We start from the raw sequence: 25,798 nt of genomic DNA on the forward strand, positions 1-25,798 counted from the left end.
TGGCTCCTCAATACTTTGAGGCAAAAAACCGCTCCATGTACATTGTGTAACAATGTGCTAAAATAAACAAATCAATATATTCCAATCTAATTATTATTTTAATATATTGATCAATGTTTTTTGTGAAAATAACGTGAAATTTTGTGCAAAGCAAAATTCTCAAAGGTTTAAACTCTTAAAGTTTTATTTATAGAAAGTTCATAGTTCAAAATTTAAAGATGATATTGCTATTGAAAAAAATTTCTTCAAATTCATCAAAATGTCTTGATATGTAAAAGTATAAGTACAATTTGTAGCAATCTTATAAATCATTTGGCTAATTTAATATACTGTGCAGTCATAAGTAATGATAATAATGAGATAAAGGTAATATTCTCTACGCACCAGCGGCATTTCGGTGGGATCTCGCTACCCGATCAAGCGACACTGGCTGGGGCAATCTGCGCGCGGCGTTTCCAAGACCGGTGCAACAATTTTTCTCATGATTCAAGAGAGAATTAAGAAAATATGCTGCGATTTTGCCCGAGTCCGTGATGATGCTGATAATAATGCGAGCCTGTTGAGTTCTGTTGTAATGACGACAAGTATTTTTTTACAGCCATACGCTCAAACGCCGTTCTATTGCTCGGACACGCGTTTGTCTTCGATATAATAGAATCCAGGGACGGCGGGAAGCAAGAATTCGACGAGGAATTCAGCGACAAACAATTCTGCAAACGAGTGTTTTCGACAATTATACTTAGGGAACACAACGAAATATTCTTGTGAGAAAAACACTCTTACCATTATTATATCAGATAAAGAACCATCCGCGCTACCAATACCACTTGTTTCCGAGTCTGCTGGTGAGTTGGAACGCGAGCCGTTACATCCCAAAAAATGTGAGAATTCCAATGTTGGGCTGCCACAATCACTAATGCCACTAAATTACCATTTGTGGGATACATAAATTTAGGAAGTCGATAATTCATCAAAGTTTAGTAATATTTTTACATAATTAATTCAATAACATATGTATATAGTTTTATATATATAGCTAATAGAATAGAATAAAGATCTAATAAGACGCATTTGTAGAAGTAGCAAATATTTTAATTTTAATTTAATATATTAAAATTCACACACTATTAATTTTTAGATATTTTAATAATTGTTATTTTATAAATATTACTTTGTTAGACTTGATATTGTTTTTGTGATGTTTATCCTTAGCTGTTCGATTTTCTAATTACCTGTATGGTGTAGAACAGCCTCGTATAGGACGGCCAAAGTATGACGAATCGGTGGGCGATGATGAAGAACCCGGATATTGAAAGGATGGTCGACTAGTTGGTGAGGACGGTGTGTTTGTACTGTTACTGGCAGTGGACGAGTAGCTGTAAGGATCCGAGGTGAAGCTGCTAGGTGTGCTCGGGCTGCCGGGAGTGGTCATTGAATTCGGTGAGCTCGGAATATCCAGGCCTGAGGTACTTGAGCAGAAGCCGTGATTGCGATGATACTGCGCACAGTACATTAATTATACGTCAAGTTGCGACAGGATGTAGACTCGTTATTCACAAAACTTTTTATTCATCTTATATTTATCGTAAAATAAATCGTACTTCTCTCGCGACTAACGCAGGTTGAAAAATCAATATTGGCTCAGTATATTCAGAAATTTCGAACGCGCCACGAAAATGTAACGATTAATATGCGCTAATTTGTAATAACAAACGGCGACAAGAGTGACGTAGAGAATTGAATCGGGCTCATTAAGTTTCGAGATTTCGTATTCTGATTGAGCAGCATGCTGGTCTTTGCGTTTCGAAGAGACAGCAAGAAGAGATGAGGAATGTTCTCCGCACACATGTTGTTTCAGAGTAGGTACTTGGAACACGTCCAAATTGAAACGCAATATTACGCTACAGAGTGCGAGAGTGCGAGAAGAGAGTGAGATCTTTTGAAATGGCAGACAACTTTGCGTCGGCTCGGATTAAAGGAAGACAAGACGACATGCGTTCTAATAGAGCCGTTTGGCTCGCAACAGTGGATTCTCAACCGCCGAAATTGTCTTAGCGCACCATACATTTTATTTAGGTCATTCCACTTGAGTTGAATTCTTTACTAAATAACTGTTATGAATGAAAACCAAATTTTGTTCTTCGACATTTAAATATTTGATGTAGTAACCAAAAAACAAATGTAACAAGTAAAATTCTTACTAAAAAAATTAGTTACAGATTTGGTACAAAATAAATCACTGGAAGGAAAGAAATATAATGCATAATGCAGTATAATACGAGTATCGACAGTTAGAACTAACGACGCAAAAATCAGAAGAAAAGGATGAGATAAGGTAGTTGGAGTTATTCCAATGGAAATGTTCATTGTTCGGGTTATTGCACCGACGAATAAATGCCTCTAGCAATATGCTTTATGCTGCGTTTATCATCTTTATCGCCATTTCTACTATGTAAAATTTGCAATTCACCAATATTATCACCGTAGTTTTTTATCAAGTCGTTGTCGAGTCAGATGTATTCTTATTTCATAGTGAGAAGCAGTCGCGATTAATAATAATGTTGAGTAGCAGAATAATTTTCGCGGGACGTTAATACGAAGTAAAATGCAATATATAAAATAACAAAATATTGAAAATTAAATCAGCATATATATTTTTTCTTTCTCATATAAAAAAATTTTGATTTGATATTTTTATTTATAATCAGTAAAGAAAATTTCGAAATTTAAGTTCTTTTTGTTTATTAATCTTAAAATGTTACTATGGGTATACTTTCACTCAGATGCTAATTCAAGTTTAGTATAATTGTTATTAAAATAGTGTTAGAGATCAGTTACTTTAATCAATAAAAAATCTAAACAAATCTTAATGATTATATAAAGTATATTTTTATTCAGCGTAGTATAAACGAGAAGAATTTAAGTAGCACTCTATAATTAATCAATAAGTTACAATTTATTTTTGCCAATATAATTATCATTTGTCAGTTACATAGAATTACATCATCATCTCGGCTTAGAATCGCGGACTTTTCAGACCATGCTGCTTTACATATCAACGATAATGAGCCTTATCGCAATGCGCCAGTCGTATTGACACCTACTGATCCACCTACTCTAATACTATTATCCAATTGTAACAAAAACCGCGTTAAATATCTTTACCGTGTGTAGTTTGCTGCGTTCCCAATTCAAGTATCATTTAAATGTATTTATCGCAACAAATAACTCCTTGTTTCTTTTAGCAATTTCATTAATAAATCTTAAACTCTTTTATCAAAAATAAAAATAAATGGTTTGCGTGTACAACTTTACCTCATGTTGTTGTAAAGAAGATCCCTGCGTTTGGTCATAACTACCGTATTGATAATTACGATAACTCGAAGAACCAATCGTCGATTGGTTTCCCATCAGAGAACCCCGGGGCAAGCCCAGACCGAACATATCTGAAATTGAACTATCACCTGTAAAAAAAGACATTGGCACTCTTAATCACTTTAATCGCTTGAAGAATCGTGGAAACAATAGCACGAGACAATCTAACGCAAAACAATCGATCATTTTTTAACGAGCAAATTACGCAAAACTAAAGAAGCTACAAAAATCTGAGACGCGAGGGTTACACTCTTTCGGAAATAATTTCTACACTGAGAAAATGATTCTTAACTTTGTTTGAATGAAATATAAATTTATTTCATTAAAATAAATCTTTATTTAAATGATGAAATAAAATTTTATTCTTAATAATAAAATGAAATATCAATAAGAAAAAGACACATTTCACAGAAATATATATTTCCCTCTGTCCCCATCATCACAATCAAAATTGTTTGTAATTAATAAATATCGAAGAAAATATGACAAATAACATTTGCCACTGAATATTTAGCCTTTTTTTTCAGCATAGTTTCTGAGAGAATCTTCAAAATTTATAACTTGGCAACTTTAAATTATCAGAATTTTAACAATAAAATCATTATTAACAAGTTAAATTAGTTCTTATTAATTTTTATTTAAGTAAATGTGGGGAACACGCACTATACATCTTACCATCGGTACTCATGTTCTTGTCTGATTGGGAGGAAGAGAAGGTATCCTGCGAGAAATTCGGAAGATGCGACGGCGACGGTGGCTGTGGTAGATCAAGCAGCAGATTGTTGATCGACTGCAACTGGTGCAGCCTCTCGCGCTCCTGTTCGCGCTCCTTACTGCATTCGCGCTCATGGGTCTGGTTTAGCTTACGCAACAATAGCTTGCTGCGTTCCCGATTCTGCGTAGCATCCTGATGATGCAGTTGCTCCTGATGATGCATCGATATGAATTCGACGTCTGTCTTGTCGCTCTCGTCGCTCACCAGTGTGATGTCAGACTGCAAAAACAATAGATTTACAATCACCGTTCCAAATGATCAGAGTTGAATAAATTAATTTTTTTAACTAAAATTAAAATTAAAAGCTTATAAAATTCCTTTAGAGACGTTAAAAATTATGTAAACAAGTACCCAAATTCAAATAGTTCAGATTAAATTAAGTTAAATTAAAAGTTAATTTTAAAAAGTATCTTTTGTATTACTTAAATCAAATGTCGTTATTTTTTTAATCGTTCTAAGTAACAAGACAATTACATATAAGTAATTAATCAAATAAATGTAATATTTGTAAATCAAATTTATATGAAATAAGGAATATTATTTTTGAGAAATATTGAATGGTTATTTTCTTTTACAATTTTTTCTTTTACATAAGTAAATTATAAAACTTTCATTCAGAGTTAATAATTTATCTATGCAAAGGAAAAGATACATTTCCTTATAAAAAACAATATTTGACTTTACTCATATATGTATATATTTAATTTCACAACAAAAAAAATTAACAAGTTAAAGTTCGAGTATTTTAAAAAACTGTATAAAGTCACTACTTGAAGTTAAAAATTATTACTTTTTAACCAGTTACTGTATAATACAAATAATACTCTGAATCATATTTTGTCAGATAATACAGGCATCTCTCTACTTAGGGCGCATTCTACTTAACACTCGCATCACTCGCGAGCGTCATTTGTCCTTGTTTAATATCTGACAAACGTAGATGAAATGATTCCAATGATTATTATAAAATTAACTTAATTTGGATCACTGATTAACGAGTGCTTAATCAACTTCACTATAATCTATTTTAATTATATTTTAATCAATAACATGCCGATCATAAATCCGAAAATTCAAGTCGAGATGGCTGTAAGTAGATATTTCAGAGAAACAAATCTTCGTTCTCTCACTTGATTCAAAGTGGATATTTCCGTATACATTAGAAAATATAAAAAAAAGGTTCCAGAAAGTTCGAGAGGGCCTCCGATTGTTTTAAAGTTTCTGGGAAAGAGAAATCGCGGATTTCTCCCTGATGTTCAAGTAGTAAAACCGACACATGTTGCGCAAGTAGAGTACGTGAATGGAAATTCGATGCGCGTAAAATTGACTTCTCCGAGTAAGTAATTTCGTCGTGATTCGGCCTAAGGAGGGCAAATCGATCGATTAGACCGAATCTATTATTTCTCTCAAGAGATAACGCGTTTCCTTCCGCGGAGGCGCGCAATTCCACGCGGCCGAACACTGGAATTCCCGTAAAAGCACGAGCTTTCCAAAGAGTCCTTTACTCGTCCTTTCCAGATCCGACCCGACCAGAAACTCCAAAACTACCAGTTTACCCCATAAATTCTCGATGGGCTCCCACTTTCAATCAAGTAGAACAGATATTATCCGGATTACCCGCGAGATGAGCAAACAATTCAACACGCAGGTCTAACAGTTTATAAACAGACTCGGAGGACTCGTGCGTCTCGAATATACACGTATATCAGAATATTACTACGACGTTCTCACAGTAAACTCCCTCCCCCCCCCCCCCCGAGATCGTTAACGACGGAGAAGAGGGAAGAAGTCGGCTCGCTTTACCTCGAAAATCGAATGATCCTCCGCGAGATCGCTTTCCGCTGCACACGAACCGTGCGAGTGACGCCGCCGGACTGCGTGGTGCGCGAATGCGGAATGGGGAAAACAGAGCGCCTCCTGAAGGACGGCGCGTGCGGCGCGTTTGTGGAATTCGCGAAAAAAAAAGCAAAAATTCTTTAGAAATGGCGAACGGTAGGTGGTGAAGGGGAAGGGGGCGCGCCGGAAAACACATTCCGCAGCTTTTCTCGGAATTTCGGCTCTCCAACGCCGAAAATTCTAAGGGACTCGAGCAATCCCTGCGCCGTCGTCACCCGCGGAATCGCGAGAATCCCACTCATCCAGGATATTTCTCCGTCCCGCGTGAACAGGGACTCAAAAATAGCAAGCCAGGCCGCGCAAATGTGCGACGACTTGTGCTGCTGCTAACAGTTTGCCTGATATTTGTCTTCGATTTCGAGTACATCACGTTGAAGTAAAAAAAAAAGATATGTATATCGCGAGCAACATACCAGTAACAATAAAGACTTGTTGCTGTCTGGGGTCCTTCGCGATCGTAATTCACGAGAGATCACTACGAGATAATTTGTAATTGAGAGATATAAAATATAGGGAGCGAATTTTATTAATTATAAATCGATATAAGTCGAATAGAATTTATATTCATGTAAAATAATTATTAAAAACGATTACAGACCTAGCTATCTAAAAAGTGACAGAACAATTATTTTTAGATTATATTTCTTAATATTTGCTATTACAAAATCGGACTCGAGAGGCCTTTATTTCCAGTATACCCAACGATAACGGTACAGGAGGAGACACGGGACGATTCGGAGGATTCACGCGCTCGAGGATAATCCGCCTCGTTCCCGGCGATCGGAATTTCGCGGAATGCGACCGCCGAAGGTGCGTAACACGGGGCACGTGTTTACCCATCAAAGGCGAGGTCCGCCGCCGGCGGTTTCCCCGCGATCGCGGATCGACCGACCCGGATTCTCGTCGCGCGGCCGCGTATCCCCTCGAGATCTCCGCCCCGCGGAGAGGAGCCTCAGATGGCGCGTCACGGGATACGTAACTTTACGGGCAGGAATTTTTGAGAAATTCCTCGCTCACACTAAGTACATCGTCACGACTACCGCCGGCGAGTCGGCCGTGTTTGTTTACGTTTCGCGCGCGGCGCAGGACATTCCTTCGCGGCGAGCTGGCAAGCCGGAGCATTTCGAGCGCACTGAGAGCACCCGGAAGAAATAGCGGCGCCGAAGTCCTCCTTGTTCGCTTTTAATTTCCAAAATGTCGTGACTTTGGCACACAATTCCTCCCCTCCCTCCCGCCATCTCTACGTTAGCGTACTTTCTCGTCTCTACGGAGACTGTACGATATGTCAATGTACTTTCCAACGGACCACGAATTCCAACTGGAATCACGAGGTGCACGCGTGAACCTATCTCGAATCCAATCTCCGAGGGCGAGTCCTCGCCGGCGTTAACTAGGGCGATCGGTCGCCGCGACCTCGCGTCCCCCCCGGTCCCCCTACCCCCTCGCGCGCGAATGAGACACTTACCGGTTGCATCAGCGTGGGCATGTCCGCGGAGACCTGTCTCGTCGCGAGGAAATCACCTTGGGGATATGCGATGTGCGTAGATCTCTCAACCTCTGGCGCGGCTCGCTCTCGCACGGTCTCGAGGGACACGAGCGAGTGGGAGCCGACTCGATCCCGTCCGCCACTAACAACAACGCACGACAATTAAGCGGTAAACTTCACGCGCTGCGCGCTCCGCGAGAAGTTACGCGCGAGTGACGGCGGCGACGGCGACGACGACGGCGCCGGCGGTAGCGGCGAGGGGTGGTTTTTCGGGATCGGCGGCGACGGTGGGAGATTTTAACGGGCCGCGTGTATATTCAGTACGCGTGACGTCCGTCCGCCCGTCCGCTGTTTTCCCCATGATAAATGAGGATCGTCGATCGTCCTGACCTCCCCCCCCCCCCGTTCACCAACTTATTGCCGATGACATGACGACGGAAACGGAACGCCCACTCCCCCGCATGCCATATCACTTACCATTTACCCCGCTACAAGCTGAATCGAAAGATCCTCCTCTCCCTTTTCGCTCTCCCTTCCACTGCTTCTTAGCTTCTTACCACGTTCTCCAAATTCTTTGCTTCACACTGTTTTCTAATTTTATTTTTCTTCCTCTCTTTCCTTAAATTGTGATATATTAATATAATTCTTAAAAAAAATTTTTAAATTTATTTTTTGTTTTTGGAGGACTTGTCTCTGAAAAAAAATTGTTCACAAATACTCTATCTCGTTCTCTTTCCCACCACGCACGATCTTTCAAAAATCGCGTGTTTTTCATCTCTTTTATACATATAAAAAAAGATTCATAGAAAAAAATTAAGGTTTATATAGCTCACACAGAAGATAAAATACACGAGAAAAGTACATTTTCTAGAAATTAATTGTAACTGAGTTTTGAAGTGGCTATTAAAATCACATCTTTACATTCTTTAGTTTTTAAGTTAACAATTTTATTACAAATTTTGGTACGATACCAGCGAAGTATAGTATCTCACCGTAAGATGTTCATGTTTTTATAAGGTGTATCAAAATTAGAGTATATATGATAAAGAAAGTATGTACACATTATTTACAATCATTTTGCTACACTGAATATCGCTGACTCTGGATACATTTTAAGCTACCGCTCTGTTTCGATACAAAAAACATTTGTGGGTTAATTGTATTCTATGTGCGCGGTTGAGGAGTCTAACATTTCAACCTCCGAAGTATCACCGTTCGAATAATTAACTAATACATTTTGCGTTTGTTGCTCCAGCTTGCTGGGCGTGTTGGTTTCCCCCTTGCCGGAATTCTCCCCCCAGTTTCCGGAGAACAGATTTACTCTTAACTTATCAATATTTTGACCAGTCGAACTGCTATCTACGTTGCTGGAGTTTTCCACAGCCAATCTAACTTCATTAGCCTCAGATAACCTGTTTTCATTTGCCTCGGATTTGTATTTCGGTATTTCTGTAGGCGCATCTGAAAAATTTAACCAAATTCTACAATTTTATTTTGAATTTTCGACTTTTTATCATGAATTTTAGTACTGCATGAAGACTAAATTGATTACTGCAGAAGAGACAATCAAATCATTTTGCTAATTCAGGATTAATTTTATCTTTTTTACAATCTTTTTTTAATTGTGTATATGTACCAGGATATGGGGGTGCCTCATCAATCAGCTGCTCCATGACGTAACCCAACATAGTTGCGGTGAATGTATCATCTCTTCTGAGACCGAGCGCCCTGTGGAAAGCATCCACCGCCTCCTGGATATTACCCATTAGCGCGTGAATGAATCCGATCGACGAGTATGTCGATGGATTCAAGGGATCTAGGACTAGTGCCTGCTGATGGTATTCTAGTGCCTCGTCGTATTTTTTCATTTTTCTACAAGTGTGGCCCAGGTTATTTAGTAGCGCCTCCCACTTACTGGGCAGAATCACATTCCTTAGGTCGCCCTGAATGCTTTTCATAGCTTCCTTAAATAATCGTTCTGCATTTTTGTAACTGTATTTAACAGGAATAATTCTTGTGATAATTTATTGATAAATTAAACAAGCAAAGATTTGTATGATGTTTATTCTTTAGATATAAATAAACACAGGAGAAAAGTGAATACTAGAGCGATACTTACTCTAAATTATAAAAGCATATAACACCCATTTCGTGTATTACAAATGGATCGTTCGGTGCTATTCCTTGAGCTTGTTGAAAGAATTTGTCAGCCAGTTTTAGATTATTTGTCAATCCGCACTCTAATCCAATATATAAAAGTGGAAGATGGCAACCTTTCATTAATTGTGACGCTTTAAAATAAGCAGCCATAGCTTGATCGTGTTCATTTTCAACCGCGAAGGAATGTCCATATGCCAACCAAGCAGGTCCAAACAGTCTATCTAATGCAGTAGCTTTTGCTAAGTACCTTCTTGCTTGGTCGCTTTTGCCTATGCAACGAATAAATTATCACTCTTAGAAATCAACTAAATTAAATTAAAAGTTATTAAACTTTTTAACTTCATTATTAAACTTTTAACTAATTACTATCCAATCTTGCCTGTATCATGCAAAAACTTCTATGAAGTTCTCTGAAATTTAATCTTTTTCTGCTATTATTAGTCTAATTTTGCTGAAAAGGAATATTTACTAATGACAGTAATCACTTACCTATGGTGTAATAATAGCATCCAACCGCAAACCATGCCAACGCCATTTCCGGATATAAATCAACCAATCTATGTGCCAGATAAAACAGAGCTAAAGAATAAAGTTTCAATGTTAACGAGTTCTAGCATACCATTTATTCATTTATTACGATACAACGGTAAACTCACCATTAGTTTTTTTAAGCTCAACTAAACAGGCAATGTGCACTGGGAGACAGGAATTGTGATATGGATCTTTCTTCAAAATTCTGAACATAAAAAAATATCACGTTAGATTTTGTTATTGGTAACACAAAAGTAAGATTTTGGTAGAAGTGTTACTTACTTTTCTGTAAGCGAGAAACATTGATGATAGTCACAATTATAATATAATCTTTCAGCTTTCGCGACTTCCATGTCCAAATTGTCCGCCAATCTTTCAGTGACGGAAATTCCCATTACACTACACGTAGTTAACGACTGCTTTGTATTTGGTTCTTGATATTTCTTTAATTTACTATCATACAACAATCGCAAAAGTTCCGCTTCGCCTTTCGTACATTGTTCAGCAAATGGCAAGGACTCCAATAATTCCCGCTCTAAATTAATAATTATACATTTATGATTTTGATTATGATAACCGAGAAAATTATACCAAATCTGAAAGAATTAATATACCTTCCGAAGCTGAAAGCATCTGATTTTGCACCAAGGCCTCAAACGCTTCGTATGAATAAACGTCACATTGTAAAGCCTGTTTATAACATTCTGTTGCCACTGCTCTATTATCCATAGCTTCGTAAACTCTCCCTTTCACGTATAATATTGAACTTTGCACCTGTAAAAATTGTATATTATCTTACTCTAATTATATAGTGATTAAGATGATATACAAATTAACCCGTTTTTGTATAGAGATCAATTTATTCAAGCAAACTGTAAATTTACTCCATAAATTTTGTAATAACATTTTTAAAAATATATATTTTTTTAATTCCTTATGTTTAAAAATTATTATTTTACATTTAAAATGTTTCAGTTTATAATACAAATAAAAGTTGCTGCACACACTTTTGTATAACGCATAAAAGAATTAACTAATTAGAGGTCTTTATTTTTGTCCTCAGGAGGGAAATAGATGATTCTGATTGTGACTGATACTCTTATGCGTTATGCATTATGCAAAAGTGTATGCAGAAGCCTTAAAAATAAAAGCACTTATGTCAAAAGTCACACTTATGAACACTTATGAGTTAATACATTATTATAAACATATATATATATATATATATATATATATATATATAAATGTATTCATACATTTTTTGGAGCATCCTGAAAAATATCCGTGCGATCGGCGAAGGTAATACCCGCTTGCGTTATGTTTGTACATATTTCAGATTCGTTAATGACTTGAAGAGCATCGTTATATTCCTTTGCTTCTAACAGACACCTCACGGTTAGGTAATGGCACATCACATCGCTCTGTCCCAACAGAAATTATTGAACATAAAGATTAACGTTTTGTAAAATAAGAAAGACAACTGTCTCAATTATTGCTATTTTTGTCAATTGTAATATTAGAATAAAAAAGTATAAAAGCATTATGTAATAAAAATGTTTTAATGTTAAATTAAGAATATTATATAAATAAATGCGTGGCAGTATTGAGTACACAAACAATATCTTATATCTTTATTTTTTTTCATTAAAAAGTATGACAGCAATAAGAAAACTATCCAGGTGACATTGGTGATTAATGAAATTACCTTCTCTAATCCATATCTCTTTATAAGATGTGCAGCACGATGATACTGTTTCATGAGATACATACATTGCGCTAGAGTGCATATATCCTTCGGGTCCTCATTACTCAGCGAAACCACTTTGTCAGCCCAAAACAAAGCAGCACTGTACAGGTGCTGAAAGTAAATACAAGTTCCAACAGTTGCAACATTACAGATAAGGCGACTTTTACTACAAAGAGTTCCTTACTAAATCGATATATGATTTGACTAATTTTCTACAATTTTCCAGATCGATGATCTTCTCGTCCAACAAATTGTGCATGCTGTTATTATCGGTATCGCAATGTGACATGTTTAACTCCAATTTTATACGCAAGTTAAGATAGGTTAAGATTAAACTCTGGTGCCACCACTGCGACCCAAGCGCGCAAGGTGTAATAAATGGTCTGTTCTTTTTCGGTGCACTGCTGCACTGATGCAGTAAGTTAGAACTGAGAGGAACCTGATGAGAGCGGTCATCGCGTCGTTTTAGGTGTTTTCATCCATCAGTACCTCTATGTGCACAAAATGTGCACATTGAACTATGTAGTGAAATATCTATGAATCCCGTAGATAATGTGCATGACTTTTTGGGTCTCTTCTATGCTATATCCACGTTTATTTGGTTCTGTTTTATGCTATACCCGTAAAATTTACAATTATATGCATTCATATTTTAAATCTGTTTTATGCAATACTGACTCTGTACAGATATAGCAAGGAACAGAACCAATATTTTATCTCGCATCACGTTTATCACATATCATTTTGTTCCACATATCATGATAAAAATTCACTCACCGATTGCTGTCGCTGCTCCTGCTGCTGATGCTGCTGCTGCTACTGCTACATTCCTTTTTCGGAATACCGAGTCGCTCGAATCCATCATGGATGCCACTTTCTTCTGACATCATCCTGTTATTCTCGAATACGCACATTAATAACGATCGCCCGATACTTTATTCGGCACTCCCGATATTACGGATAATATATCACACACGAGTAAAACGTAAACCGCGAGAATTTTACTTGGCTCGACCGTTACATTTGGAAAAATACGTTAAAAGTACGGCACGTCAAGACACACTAAACAGAAGTAAATCAATTCGCTCCCAGAGTTTTGTATCTCTGTATGATTGCGCGACGACTAGTAAAGTTTCATTACTGACACGATCGACATTCTACCGAACGGACTGCGTATCCTCCTCGAGCGAATACGCGTACACTAAAATTTTGCCCGGAACGAAAATCAACACGAAAGTGGCGGGACGTCACGTAACTGTGTACGTAACTTCGTGAAAACGCAGGCCGAGGAAAACCATTTGAATAAAAATTACGCGCCGAGATACAACAAACGGAGACAAATTCGTTTTGAGAATTTCGTATGCTCGCACGACGACTAGTAGCACCAGTAGCACTTTACTTAATTGGCACTAGCGATATTCTACCGAATGTATGCCCTCCGAGCAAACACTTCACTCGAAACCGAAGGCAAACGCACGATGCCGCGCTTTACACATGAATACGACCTCTGTTACGTACGATTTCACATGGCTCGCGGGTCGTCTGTTAGCGCGACGGCATTCTCAACACAACACCGTACCTGCGCACAATGAATTCTGAACACGCGAGACACGCACGGAATCGACAAAATGTCCGACCGGCGCGGGAGTGCCATTTTCATGCCATGTTGATTTTCGTTCCGGGCAAAGTTTTCATGTGCGCGTATTCGCTCGAGGAGGGTACGCAATCCGTTCGGTAGAATGTCGATCGTGCCAATAATAAAACTTTACTAATTGTCGCGCAATCATACAGACAGAGATACAAAACTCTAGGAGCGAATTGATTTACTTCTGTTTAGTGTGCCTCGATTCTTGGCGCTACTTTCGGGTTTCGTTTCGTGAAGTCACACAGCATACCACTGTTTTAAGTTTTAATTGTAAGTAAATCTTTTTTCATGTGAACGAAAATAGTGATTGAATAGAATTCCTCGAAAATCGCGTTCGACCTATTTGATTTTAAGTGCAAACGCTTGTCCCAAGTTTTTTCCGTCATCGAAAAAAAACGAGGCTTCCGCTTCGATGCTTCGGATAATCGCTTCTCGGAAATCGTTGAGACTCCGGGATGCTTGTCCTTGAAGTTTTTTCTGTCGTCAAAAAAAAGCGAGGCGCCACTCAGGCGCCAGTCCCCTCGACGATTTCCGAGAAACGGTTACCCGAAGCATCGAAGCGGAAACTTCTCGGAAATCGACGATTTCCAAGAAGCGATTATCTCCCCTTTTCCGCGACATCCCGAGTCCGGCGACTCACGGTAGCCAATCAGCTACTAGCTCCGCCTACTATTCTCTCCTTCCCTCTTTCAAACGCTTCGACGGTTCCGGGCAGTCCGCGCGGACTGAGCTCAGTTGCCTGACGAGAGGGGGTCGGTGGGTCAGTTGAGTCGCGAAGCTTCGGGAGTGAACATGTACGCTGCTCGTCTATCGAAAAAGAATATCGCGATCGTCTCGTGTGTGTGTGTGTGTGTGTGTGTGTGTGGTGTGGTGTGGTGTGGTGTGGTGTGGTATGTGAAGTGCATCGTCGTTGCCTTCCTCGCTGCTTCAGGATTATCTTCGCCGTTGCCTTCCTCTCTGCTTCAGGACGATCGCTGTGGACCGCTGCGAACGAGAGCAGTAAGTACATTATTTCAGTAATACTTTTGTCTGCCCGTCCATAGCGCGCTATTATCTAGTTATCTAGTACATTATACTCCAACGCATGGCCCCGGGGTACACTTTTTACTAACAGTTTCATTAATTAATTATTTTTCAACATATTTTATTCCGACCGTCGGCACCGCATTCGCGAGAAGCGTGAAGTAACAATTTCCATCATTATTCTTACGACAGTTTTCGATAGTTCTCACATAGCCCCGACCATTTCCATGCGTTTTGATAAATAATTTTATTAATTAATTATTTTTCTAAACTTTGTTCTCCTGCCGTCGGCTCAGTATTCGCGAGACGCAAAGTGCTGTTTCGATCACTTTTGTTACAGTTTTCAATAGTTCTCGCACAGTTTCGACCTATTTCATAGGTTTAAATAACAATTCCATTAATTAATTATTTTTCAACAATATTCCATTCTGACTCCTGTCACTGCATTCAGCAGAAGTATGAGATGCAAACAGAGTCAATTATTATTCCAATGATAGTTTTCGTTAATTCTCGCATAGCCCCGACCATTTCCATGCGTTGTAATAAATAATTTTATTAATTAATTATTTTTCGAAATATCTTTCTTCTGCCGTCGGCTCAGTATTCGCGAGACGCAAAGTGCTGTTTCGATCACTTTTGTTACAGTTTTCAATAGTTCTCGCACAGTTTCGACCTATTTCATAGGTTTAAATAACAATTCCATTAATTAATTATTTTTCAACAATATTCCATTCTGACTCCTGTCACTGCATTCAGCAGAAGTATGAGATGCAAACAGAGTCAATTATTATTCCAATGATAGTTTTCGTTAATTCTCGCATAGCCCCGACCATTTCCATGCGTTTTGATAAATAATTTTATTAATTAATTATTTTTCTAAACTTTGTTCTCCTGCCGTCGGCTCAGTATTCGCGAGACGCAAAGTGCTGTTTCGATCACTTTTGTTACAGTTTTCAATAGTTCTCGCACAGTTTCGACCTATTTCATAGGTTTAAATAACAATTCCATTAATTAATTATTTTTCAACAATATTCCATTCTGACTCCTGTCACTGCATTCAGCAGAAGTATGAGATGCAAACAGAGTCAATTATTATTCCAATGATAGTTTTCGTTAATTCTCGCATAGCCCCGACCATTTCCATGCGTTTTGATAAATAATTTTATTAATTAATTATTTTTCTAAACTTTGTTCTCCTGCCGTCGGCTCAGTATTCGCGAGACGCAAAGTGCTGTTTCGATCACTTTTGTTACAGTTTTCAATAGTTCTCGCACAGTTTCGACCTATTTCATAGGTTTAAATAACAATTCCATTAATTAATTATTTTTCAACAATATTCCATTCTGACTCCTGTCACTGCATTCAGCAGAAGTATGAGATGCAAACAGAGTCAATTATTATTCCAATGATAGTTTTCGTTAATTCTCGCATAGCCCCGACCATTTCCATGCGTTTTGATAAATAATTTTATTAATTAATTATTTTTCTAAACTTTGTTCTCCTGCCGTCGGCTCAGTATTCGCGAGACGCAAAGTGCTGTTTCGATCACTTTTGTTACAGTTTTCAATAGTTCTCGCACAGTTTCGACCTATTTCATAGGTTTAAATAACAATTCCATTAATTAATTATTTTTCAACAATATTCCATTCTGACTCCTGTCACTGCATTCAGCAGAAGTATGAGATGCAAACAGAGTCAATTATTATTCCAATGATAGTTTTCGTTAATTCTCGCATAGCCCCGACCATTTCCATGCGTTTTGATAAATAATTTTATTAATTAATTATTTTTCTAAACTTTGTTCTCCTGCCGTCGGCTCAGTATTCGCGAGACGCAAAGTGCTGTTTCGATCACTTTTTTTACAGTTCTCAGTAGTTCTCGCACAGTTTCGACTTATTTCATAGGTTTAAATAACAATTCCATTAATTAATTATTTTTCAACAATATTCCATTCTGACTCCTGTCACTGCATTCAGCAGAAGTATGAGATGCAAACAGAGTCAATTATTATTCCAATGATAGTTTTCGTTAATTCTCGCATAGCCCCGACCATTTCCATGCGTTTTGATAAATAATTTTATTAATTAATTATTTTTCTAAACTTTGTTCTCCTGCCGTCGCCTCAGTATTCGCGAGACGCAAAGTGCTGTTTCGATCACTTTTTTTACAGTTCTCAGTAGTTCTCGCACAGTTTCGACTTATTTCATAGGTTTAAATAACAATTCCATTAATTAATTATTTTTCAACAATATTCCATTCTGACTCCTGTCACTGCATTCAGCAGAAGTATGAGATGCAAACAGAGTCAATCATTATTTCTACAATAATTTTCGCTAGTTCTCACATAGCCCCGACCATTTCCATGCGTTGTAATAAATAATTTTATTAATTAATTATTTTTCGAAATATCTTTCTCCTGCCGTCGGCACAATATTCGCGAGACGTGCAAAGTGCTGTTTCGATCACTTTTGTTACAATTTTCAATAGTTCTCGCACAGTTTCGACCTATTTCATAGGTTTAAATAACAATTCCATTAATTAATTATTTTTCAACAATATTCCATTCTGACTCCTGTCACTGCATTCAGCAGAAGTATGAGATGCAAACAGAGTCAATTATTATTCCAATGATAGTTTTCGTTAATTCTCGCATAGCCCCGACCATTTCCATGCGTTTTGATAAATAATTTTATTAATTAATTATTTTTCTAAACTTTGTTCTCCTGCCGTCGGCTCAGTATTCGCGAGACGCAAAGTGCTGTTTCGATCACTTTTGTTACAGTTTTCAATAGTTCTCGCACAGTTTCGACCTATTTCATAGGTTTAAATAACAATTCCATTAATTAATTATTTTTCAACAATATTCCATTCTGACTCCTGTCACTGCATTCAGCAGAAGTATGAGATGCAAACAGAGTCAATTATTATTCCAATGATAGTTTTCGTTAATTCTCGCATAGCCCCGACCATTTCCATGCGTTTTGATAAATAATTTTATTAATTAATTATTTTTCTAAACTTTGTTCTCCTGCCGTCGGCTCAGTATTCGCGAGACGCAAAGTGCTGTTTCGATCACTTTTTTTACAGTTCTCAGTAGTTCTCGCACAGTTTCGACTTATTTCATAGGTTTAAATAACAATTCCATTAATTAATTATTTTTCAACAATATTCCATTCTGACTCCTGTCACTGCATTCAGCAGAAGTATGAGATGCAAACAGAGTCAATTATTATTCCAATGATAGTTTTCGTTAATTCTCGCATAGCCCCGACCATTTCCATGCGTTTTGATAAATAATTTTATTAATTAATTATTTTTCTAAACTTTGTTCTCCTGCCGTCGCCTCAGTATTCGCGAGACGCAAAGTGCTGTTTCGATCACTTTTTTTACAGTTCTCAGTAGTTCTCGCACAGTTTCGACTTATTTCATAGGTTTAAATAACAATTCCATTAATTAATTATTTTTCAACAATATTCCATTCTGACTCCTGTCACTGCATTCAGCAGAAGTATGAGATGCAAACAGAGTCAATCATTATTTCTACAATAATTTTCGCTAGTTCTCACATAGCCCCGACCATTTCCATGCGTTGTAATAAATAATTTTATTAATTAATTATTTTTCGAAATATCTTTCTCCTGCCGTCGGCACAATATTCGCGAGACGTGCAAAGTGCTGTTTCGATCACTTTTGTTACAATTTTCAATAGTTCTCGCACAGTTTCGACCTATTTCATAGGTTTAAATAACAATTCCATTAATTAATTATTTTTCAACAATATTCCATTCTGACTCCTGTCACTGCATTCAGCAGAAGTATGAGATGCAAACAGAGTCAATTATTATTCCAATGATAGTTTTCGTTAATTCTCGCATAGCCCCGACCATTTCCATGCGTTTTGATAAATAATTTTATTAATTAATTATTTTTCTAAACTTTGTTCTCCTGCCGTCGGCTCAGTATTCGCGAGACGCAAAGTGCTGTTTCGATCACTTTTGTTACAGTTTTCAATAGTTCTCGCACAGTTTCGACCTATTTCATAGGTTTAAATAACAATTCCATTAATTAATTATTTTTCAACAATATTCCATTCTGACTCCTGTCACTGCATTCAGCAGAAGTATGAGATGCAAACAGAGTCAATTATTATTCCAATGATAGTTTTCGTTAATTCTCGCATAGCCCCGACCATTTCCATGCGTTTTGATAAATAATTTTATTAATTAATTATTTTTCTAAACTTTGTTCTCCTGCCGTCGGCTCAGTATTCGCGAGACGCAAAGTGCTGTTTCGATCACTTTTGTTACAGTTTTCAATAGTTCTCGCACAGTTTCGACCTATTTCATAGGTTTAAATAACAATTCCATTAATTAATTATTTTTCAACAATATTCCATTCTGACTCCTGTCACTGCATTCAGCAGAAGTATGAGATGCAAACAGAGTCAATTATTATTCCAATGATAGTTTTCGTTAATTCTCGCATAGCCCCGACCATTTCCATGCGTTTTGATAAATAATTTTATTAATTAATTATTTTTCTAAACTTTGTTCTCCTGCCGTCGGCTCAGTATTCGCGAGACGCAAAGTGCTGTTTCGATCACTTTTTTTACAGTTCTCAGTAGTTCTCGCACAGTTTCGACTTATTTCATAGGTTTAAATAACAATTCCATTAATTAATTATTTTTCAACAATATTCCATTCTGACTCCTGTCACTGCATTCAGCAGAAGTATGAGATGCAAACAGAGTCAATCATTATTTCTACAATAATTTTCGCTAGTTCTCACATAGCCCCGACCATTTCCATGCGTTGTAATAAATAATTTTATTAATTAATTATTTTTCGAAATATCTTTCTCCTGCCGTCGGCACAATATTCGCGAGACGTGCAAAGTGCTGTTTCGATCACTTTTGTTACAATTTTCAATAGTTCTCGCACAGTTTCGACCTATTTCATAGGTTTAAATAACAATTCCATTAATTAATTATTTTTCAACAATATTCCATTCTGACTCCTGTCACTGCATTCAGCAGAAGTATGAGATGCAAACAGAGTCAATTATTATTCCAATGATAGTTTTCGTTAATTCTCGCATAGCCCCGACCATTTCCATGCGTTTTGATAAATAATTTTATTAATTAATTATTTTTCTAAACTTTGTTCTCCTGCCGTCGGCTCAGTATTCGCGAGACGCAAAGTGCTGTTTCGATCACTTTTGTTACAGTTTTCAATAGTTCTCGCACAGTTTCGACCTATTTCATAGGTTTAAATAACAATTCCATTAATTAATTATTTTTCAACAATATTCCATTCTGACTCCTGTCACTGCATTCAGCAGAAGTATGAGATGCAAACAGAGTCAATTATTATTCCAATGATAGTTTTCGTTAATTCTCGCATAGCCCCGACCATTTCCATGCGTTTTGATAAATAATTTTATTAATTAATTATTTTTCTAAACTTTGTTCTCCTGCCGTCGGCTCAGTATTCGCGAGACGCAAAGTGCTGTTTCGATCACTTTTGTTACAGTTTTCAATAGTTCTCGCACAGTTTCGACCTATTTCATAGGTTTAAATAACAATTCCATTAATTAATTATTTTTCAACAATATTCCATTCTGACTCCTGTCACTGCATTCAGCAGAAGTATGAGATGCAAACAGAGTCAATCATTATTCCAATGATAGTTTTCGTTAATTCTCGCATAGCCCCGACCATTTCCATGCGTTTTGATAAATAATTTTATTAATTAATTATTTTTCTAAACTTTGTTCTCCTGCCGTCGGCTCAGTATTCGCGAGACGCAAAGTGCTGTTTCGATCACTTTTGTTACAGTTTTCAATAGTTCTCGCACAGTTTCGACCTATTTCATAGGTTTAAATAACAATTCCATTAATTAATTATTTTTCAACAATATTCCATTCTGACTCCTGTCACTGCATTCAGCAGAAGTATGAGATGCAAACAGAGTCAATTATTATTCCAATGATAGTTTTCGTTAATTCTCGCATAGCCCCGACCATTTCCATGCGTTTTGATAAATAATTTTATTAATTAATTATTTTTCTAAACTTTGTTCTCCTGCCGTCGGCTCAGTATTCGCGAGACGCAAAGTGCTGTTTCGATCACTTTTTTTACAGTTCTCAGTAGTTCTCGCACAGTTTCGACTTATTTCATAGGTTTAAATAACAATTCCATTAATTAATTATTTTTCAACAATATTCCATTCTGACTCCTGTCACTACATTCAGCAGAAGTATGAGATGCAAACAGAGTCAATCATTATTTCTACAATAATTTTCGCTAGTTCTCACATAGCCCCGACCATTTCCATGCGTTGTAATAAATAATTTTATTAATTAATTATTTTTCGAAATATCTTTCTCCTGCCGTCGGCACAATATTCGCGAGACGTGCAAAGTGCTGTTTCGATCACTTTTGTTACAATTTTCAATAGTTCTCGCACAGTTTCGACCTATTTCATAGGTTTAAATAACAATTCCATTAATTAATTATTTTTCAACAATATTCCATTCTGACTCCTGTCACTGCATTCAGCAGAAGTATGAGATGCAAACAGAGTCAATTATTATTCCAATGATAGTTTTCGTTAATTCTCGCATAGCCCCGACCATTTCCATGCGTTTTGATAAATAATTTTATTAATTAATTATTTTTCTAAACTTTGTTCTCCTGCCGTCGGCTCAGTATTCGCGAGACGCAAAGTGCTGTTTCGATCACTTTTGTTACAGTTTTCAATAGTTCTCGCACAGTTTCGACCTATTTCATAGGTTTAAATAACAATTCCATTAATTAATTATTTTTCAACAATATTCCATTCTGACTCCTGTCACTGCATTCAGCAGAAGTATGAGATGCAAACAGAGTCAATTATTATTCCAATGATAGTTTTCGTTAATTCTCGCATAGCCCCGACCATTTCCATGCGTTTTGATAAATAATTTTATTAATTAATTATTTTTCTAAACTTTGTTCTCCTGCCGTCGGCTCAGTATTCGCGAGACGCAAAGTGCTGTTTCGATCACTTTTGTTACAGTTTTCAATAGTTCTCGCACAGTTTCGACCTATTTCATAGGTTTAAATAACAATTCCATTAATTAATTATTTTTCAACAATATTCCATTCTGACTCCTGTCACTGCATTCAGCAGAAGTATGAGATGCAAACAGAGTCAATCATTATTTCTACAATAATTTTCGCTAGTTCTCACATAGCCCCGACCATTTCCATGCGTTGTAATAAATAATTTTATTAATTAATTATTTTTCTAAACTTTGTTCTCCTGCCGTCGGCTCAGTATTCGCGAGACGCAAAGTGCTGTTTCGATCACTTTTTTTACAGTTCTCAGTAGTTCTCGCACAGTTTCGACTTATTTCATAGGTTTAAATAACAATTCCATTAATTAATTATTTTTCAACAATATTCCATTCTGACTCCTGTCACTGCATTCAGCAGAAGTATGAGATGCAAACAGAGTCAATTATTATTCCAATGATAGTTTTCGTTAATTCTCGCATAGCCCCGACCATTTCCATGCGTTTTGATAAATAATTTTATTAATTAATTATTTTTCTAAACTTTGTTCTCCTGCCGTCGGCTCAGTATTCGCGAGACGCAAAGTGCTGTTTCGATCACTTTTGTTACAGTTTTCAATAGTTCTCGCACAGTTTCGACCTATTTCATAGGTTTAAATAACAATTCCATTAATTAATTATTTTTCAACAATATTCCATTCTGACTCCTGTCACTGCATTCAGCAGAAGTATGAGATGCAAACAGAGTCAATTATTATTCCAATGATAGTTTTCGTTAATTCTCGCATAGCCCCGACCATTTCCATGCGTTTTGATAAATAATTTTATTAATTAATTATTTTTCTAAACTTTGTTCTCCTGCCGTCGGCTCAGTATTCGCGAGACGCAAAGTGCTGTTTCGATCACTTTTGTTACAGTTTTCAATAGTTCTCGCACAGTTTCGACCTATTTCATAGGTTTAAATAACAATTCCATTAATTAATTATTTTTCAACAATATTCCATTCTGACTCCTGTCACTGCATTCAGCAGAAGTATGAGATGCAAACAGAGTCAATTATTATTTCTACAATATAGTTTTCGCTAGTTCTCGACATAGCCCCGACCATTTCCATGCGTTGTAATAAATAATTTTATTAATTAATTATTTTTCTAAACTTTGTTCTCCTGCCGTCGGCTCAGTATTCGCGAGACGCAAAGTGCTGTTTCGATCACTTTTTTTACAGTTCTCAGTAGTTCTCGCACAGTTTCGACTTATTTCATAGGTTTAAATAACAATTCCATTAATTAATTATTTTTCAACAATATTCCATTCTGACTCCTGTCACTGCATTCAGCAGAAGTATGAGATGCAAACAGAGTCAATCATTATTTCTACAATAATTTTCGCTAGTTCTCACATAGCCCCGACCATTTCCATGCGTTGTAATAAATAATTTTATTAATTAATTATTTTTCGAAATATCTTTCTCCTGCCGTCGGCACAATATTCGCGAGACGTGCAAAGTGCTGTTTCGATCACTTTTGTTACAATTTTTAATAGTTCTCGCACAGTTTCGACCTATTTCATAGGTTTAAATAACAATTCCATTAATTAATTATTTTTCAACAATATTCCATTCTGACTCCTGTCACTGCATTCAGCAGAAGTATGAGATGCAAACAGAGTCAATTATTATTCCAATGATAGTTTTCGTTAATTCTCGCATAGCCCCGACCATTTCCATGCGTTTTGATAAATAATTTTATTAATTAATTATTTTTCTAAACTTTGTTCTCCTGCCGTCGGCTCAGTATTCGCGAGACGCAAAGTGCTGTTTCGATCACTTTTGTTACAGTTTTCAATAGTTCTCGCACAGTTTCGACCTATTTCATAGGTTTAAATAACAATTCCATTAATTAATTATTTTTCAACAATATTCCATTCTGACTCCTGTCACTGCATTCAGCAGAAGTATGAGATGCAAACAGAGTCAATTATTATTCCAATGATAGTTTTCGTTAATTCTCGCATAGCCCCGACCATTTCCATGCGTTTTGATAAATAATTTTATTAATTAATTATTTTTTCTAAACTTTGTTCTCCTGCCGTCGGCTCAGTATTCGCGAGACGCAAAGTGCTGTTTCGATCACTTTTGTTACAGTTTTCAATAGTTCTCGCACAGTTTCGACCTATTTCATAGGTTTAAATAACAATTCCATTAATTAATTATTTTCAACAATATTCCATTCTGACTCCTGTCACTGCATTCAGCAGAAGTATGAGATGCAAACAGAGTCAATTATTATTCCAATGATAGTTTTCGTTAATTCTCGCATAGCCCCGACCATTTCCATGCGTTTTGATAAATAATTTTATTAATTAATTATTTTTCTAAACTTTGTTCTCCTGCCGTCGGCTCAGTATTCGCGAGACGCAAAGTGCTGTTTCGATCACTTTTTTTACAGTTCTCAGTAGTTCTCGCACAGTTTCGACCTATTTCATAGGTTTAAATAACAATTCCATTAATTAATTATTTTTCAACAATATTCCATTCTGACTCCTGTCACTGCATTCAGCAGAAGTATGAGATGCAAACAGAGTCAATTATTATTCCAATGATAGTTTTCGTTAATTCTCGCATAGCCCCGACCATTTCCATGCGTTTTGATAAATAATTTTATTAATTAATTATTTTTCTAAACTTTGTTCTCCTGCCGTCGGCCTCAGTATTCGCGAGACGCAAAGTGCTGTTTCGATCACTTTTTTTACAGTTCTCAGTAGTTCTCGCACAGTTTCGACTTATTTCATAGGTTTAAATAACAATTCCATTAATTAATTATTTTTCAACAATATTCCATTCTGACTCCTGTCACTGCATTCAGCAGAAGTATGAGATGCAAACAGAGTCAATCATTATTTCTACAATAATTTTCGCTAGTTCTCACATAGCCCCGACCATTTCCATGCGTTTGTAATAATAATTTTATTAATTAATTATTTTCGAAATATCTTTCTCCTGCCGTCGGCACAATATTCGCGAGACGTGCAAAGTGCTGTTTTCGATCACTTTTGTTACAATTTTCAATAGTTCTCGCACAGTTTCGACCTATTTCATAGGTTTAAATAACAATTCCATTAATTAATTATTTTTCAACAATATTCCATTCTGACTCCTGTCACTGCATTCAGCAGAAGTATGAGATGCAAACAGAGTCAATTATTATTCCAATGATAGTTTTCGTTAATTCTCGCATAGCCCCGACCATTTCCATGCGTTTTGATAAATAATTTTATTAATTAATTATTTTTCTAAACTTTGTTCTCCTGCCGTCGGCTCAGTATTCGCGAGACGCAAAGTGCTGTTTCGATCACTTTTGTTACAGTTTTCAATAGTTCTCGCACAGTTTCGACCTATTTCATAGGTTTAAATAACAATTCCATTAATTAATTATTTTTCAACAATATTCCATTCTGACTCCTGTCACTGCATTCAGCAGAAGTATGAGATGCAAACAGAGTCAATTATTATTCCAATGATAGTTTTCGTTAATTCTCGCATAGCCCCGACCATTTCCATGCGTTTTGATAAATAATTTATTAATTAATTATTTTTCTAAACTTTGTTCTCCTGCCGTCGGCTCAGTATTCGCGAGACGCAAAGTGCTGTTTCGATCACTTTTGTTACAGTTTTCAATAGTTCTCGCACAGTTTTCGACCTATTTCATAGGTTTAAATAACAATTCCATTAATTAATTATTTTTCAACAATATTCCATTCTGACTCCTGTCACTGCATTCAGCAGAAGTATGAGATGCAAACAGAGTCAATTATTATTCCAATGATAGTTTTCGTTAATTCTCGCATAGCCCCGACCATTTCCATGCGTTTTGATAAATAATTTTATTAATTAATTATTTTTCTAAACTTTGTTCTCCTGCCGTCGGCTCAGTATTCGCGAGACGCAAAGTGCTGTTTCGATCACTTTTTTTACAGTTCTCAGTAGTTCTCGCACAGTTTCGACTTATTTCATAGGTTTAAATAACAATTCCATTAATTAATTATTTTTCAACAATATTCCATTCTGACTCCTGTCACTGCATTCAGCAGAAGTAGGAGATGCAA

At 36.6% G+C, this 25,798-nt stretch overlaps 1 protein-coding gene and 1 pseudogene across 1 annotated transcript; both read right to left on the minus strand.

The window, feature by feature from the left end:
• Positions 1-14: 14 nt before the first annotated feature.
• LOC118648528 lies at positions 15-7,942 on the minus strand (annotated as a pseudogene).
• Positions 7,943-8,406: 464 nt separating this feature from the next.
• Positions 8,407-12,366, minus strand: LOC105830580 (cell division cycle protein 16 homolog). Its single transcript, XM_012669975.3, has 10 exons — positions 12,155-12,366; positions 11,929-12,081; positions 11,480-11,644; positions 10,838-10,997; positions 10,506-10,758; positions 10,349-10,428; positions 10,182-10,271; positions 9,652-9,961; positions 9,169-9,524; positions 8,407-8,993 (listed from the first exon to the last, which is right to left on the minus strand). The coding sequence occupies exons 1-10, from the start codon at positions 12,257-12,259 to the stop codon at positions 8,686-8,688; spliced, it is 1,980 nt and encodes a 659-aa protein (XP_012525429.1). The 5' UTR covers positions 12,260-12,366; the 3' UTR covers positions 8,407-8,685.
• Between the last annotated feature and the right edge of the window lie 13,432 nt (positions 12,367-25,798).

The sequence above is a fragment of the Monomorium pharaonis genome, unplaced genomic scaffold (genome assembly GCF_013373865.1).
Source record: "Monomorium pharaonis isolate MP-MQ-018 unplaced genomic scaffold, ASM1337386v2 scaffold_492, whole genome shotgun sequence".
NCBI classification, from domain to species: Eukaryota; Metazoa; Arthropoda; class Insecta; order Hymenoptera; family Formicidae; genus Monomorium; species Monomorium pharaonis.

Bases quoted from the DNA above. Each gene is read 5' to 3' on its own strand.
- LOC105830580 (XM_012669975.3), bottom strand. From the start codon at position 12,259: ATGTCACATTGCGATACCGATAATAACAGCATGCACAATTTGTTGGAC. The intron at 12,082-12,154 runs GTAAGGAACTCT...ATTTACTTTCAG, and splicing joins TCAAATCATATATCGATTTA to CACCTGTACAGTGCTGCTTT. The intron at 10,759-10,837 runs GTATATTAATTC...TTATTAATTTAG, and splicing joins GATGCTTTCAGCTTCGGAAG to AGCGGGAATTATTGGAGTCC.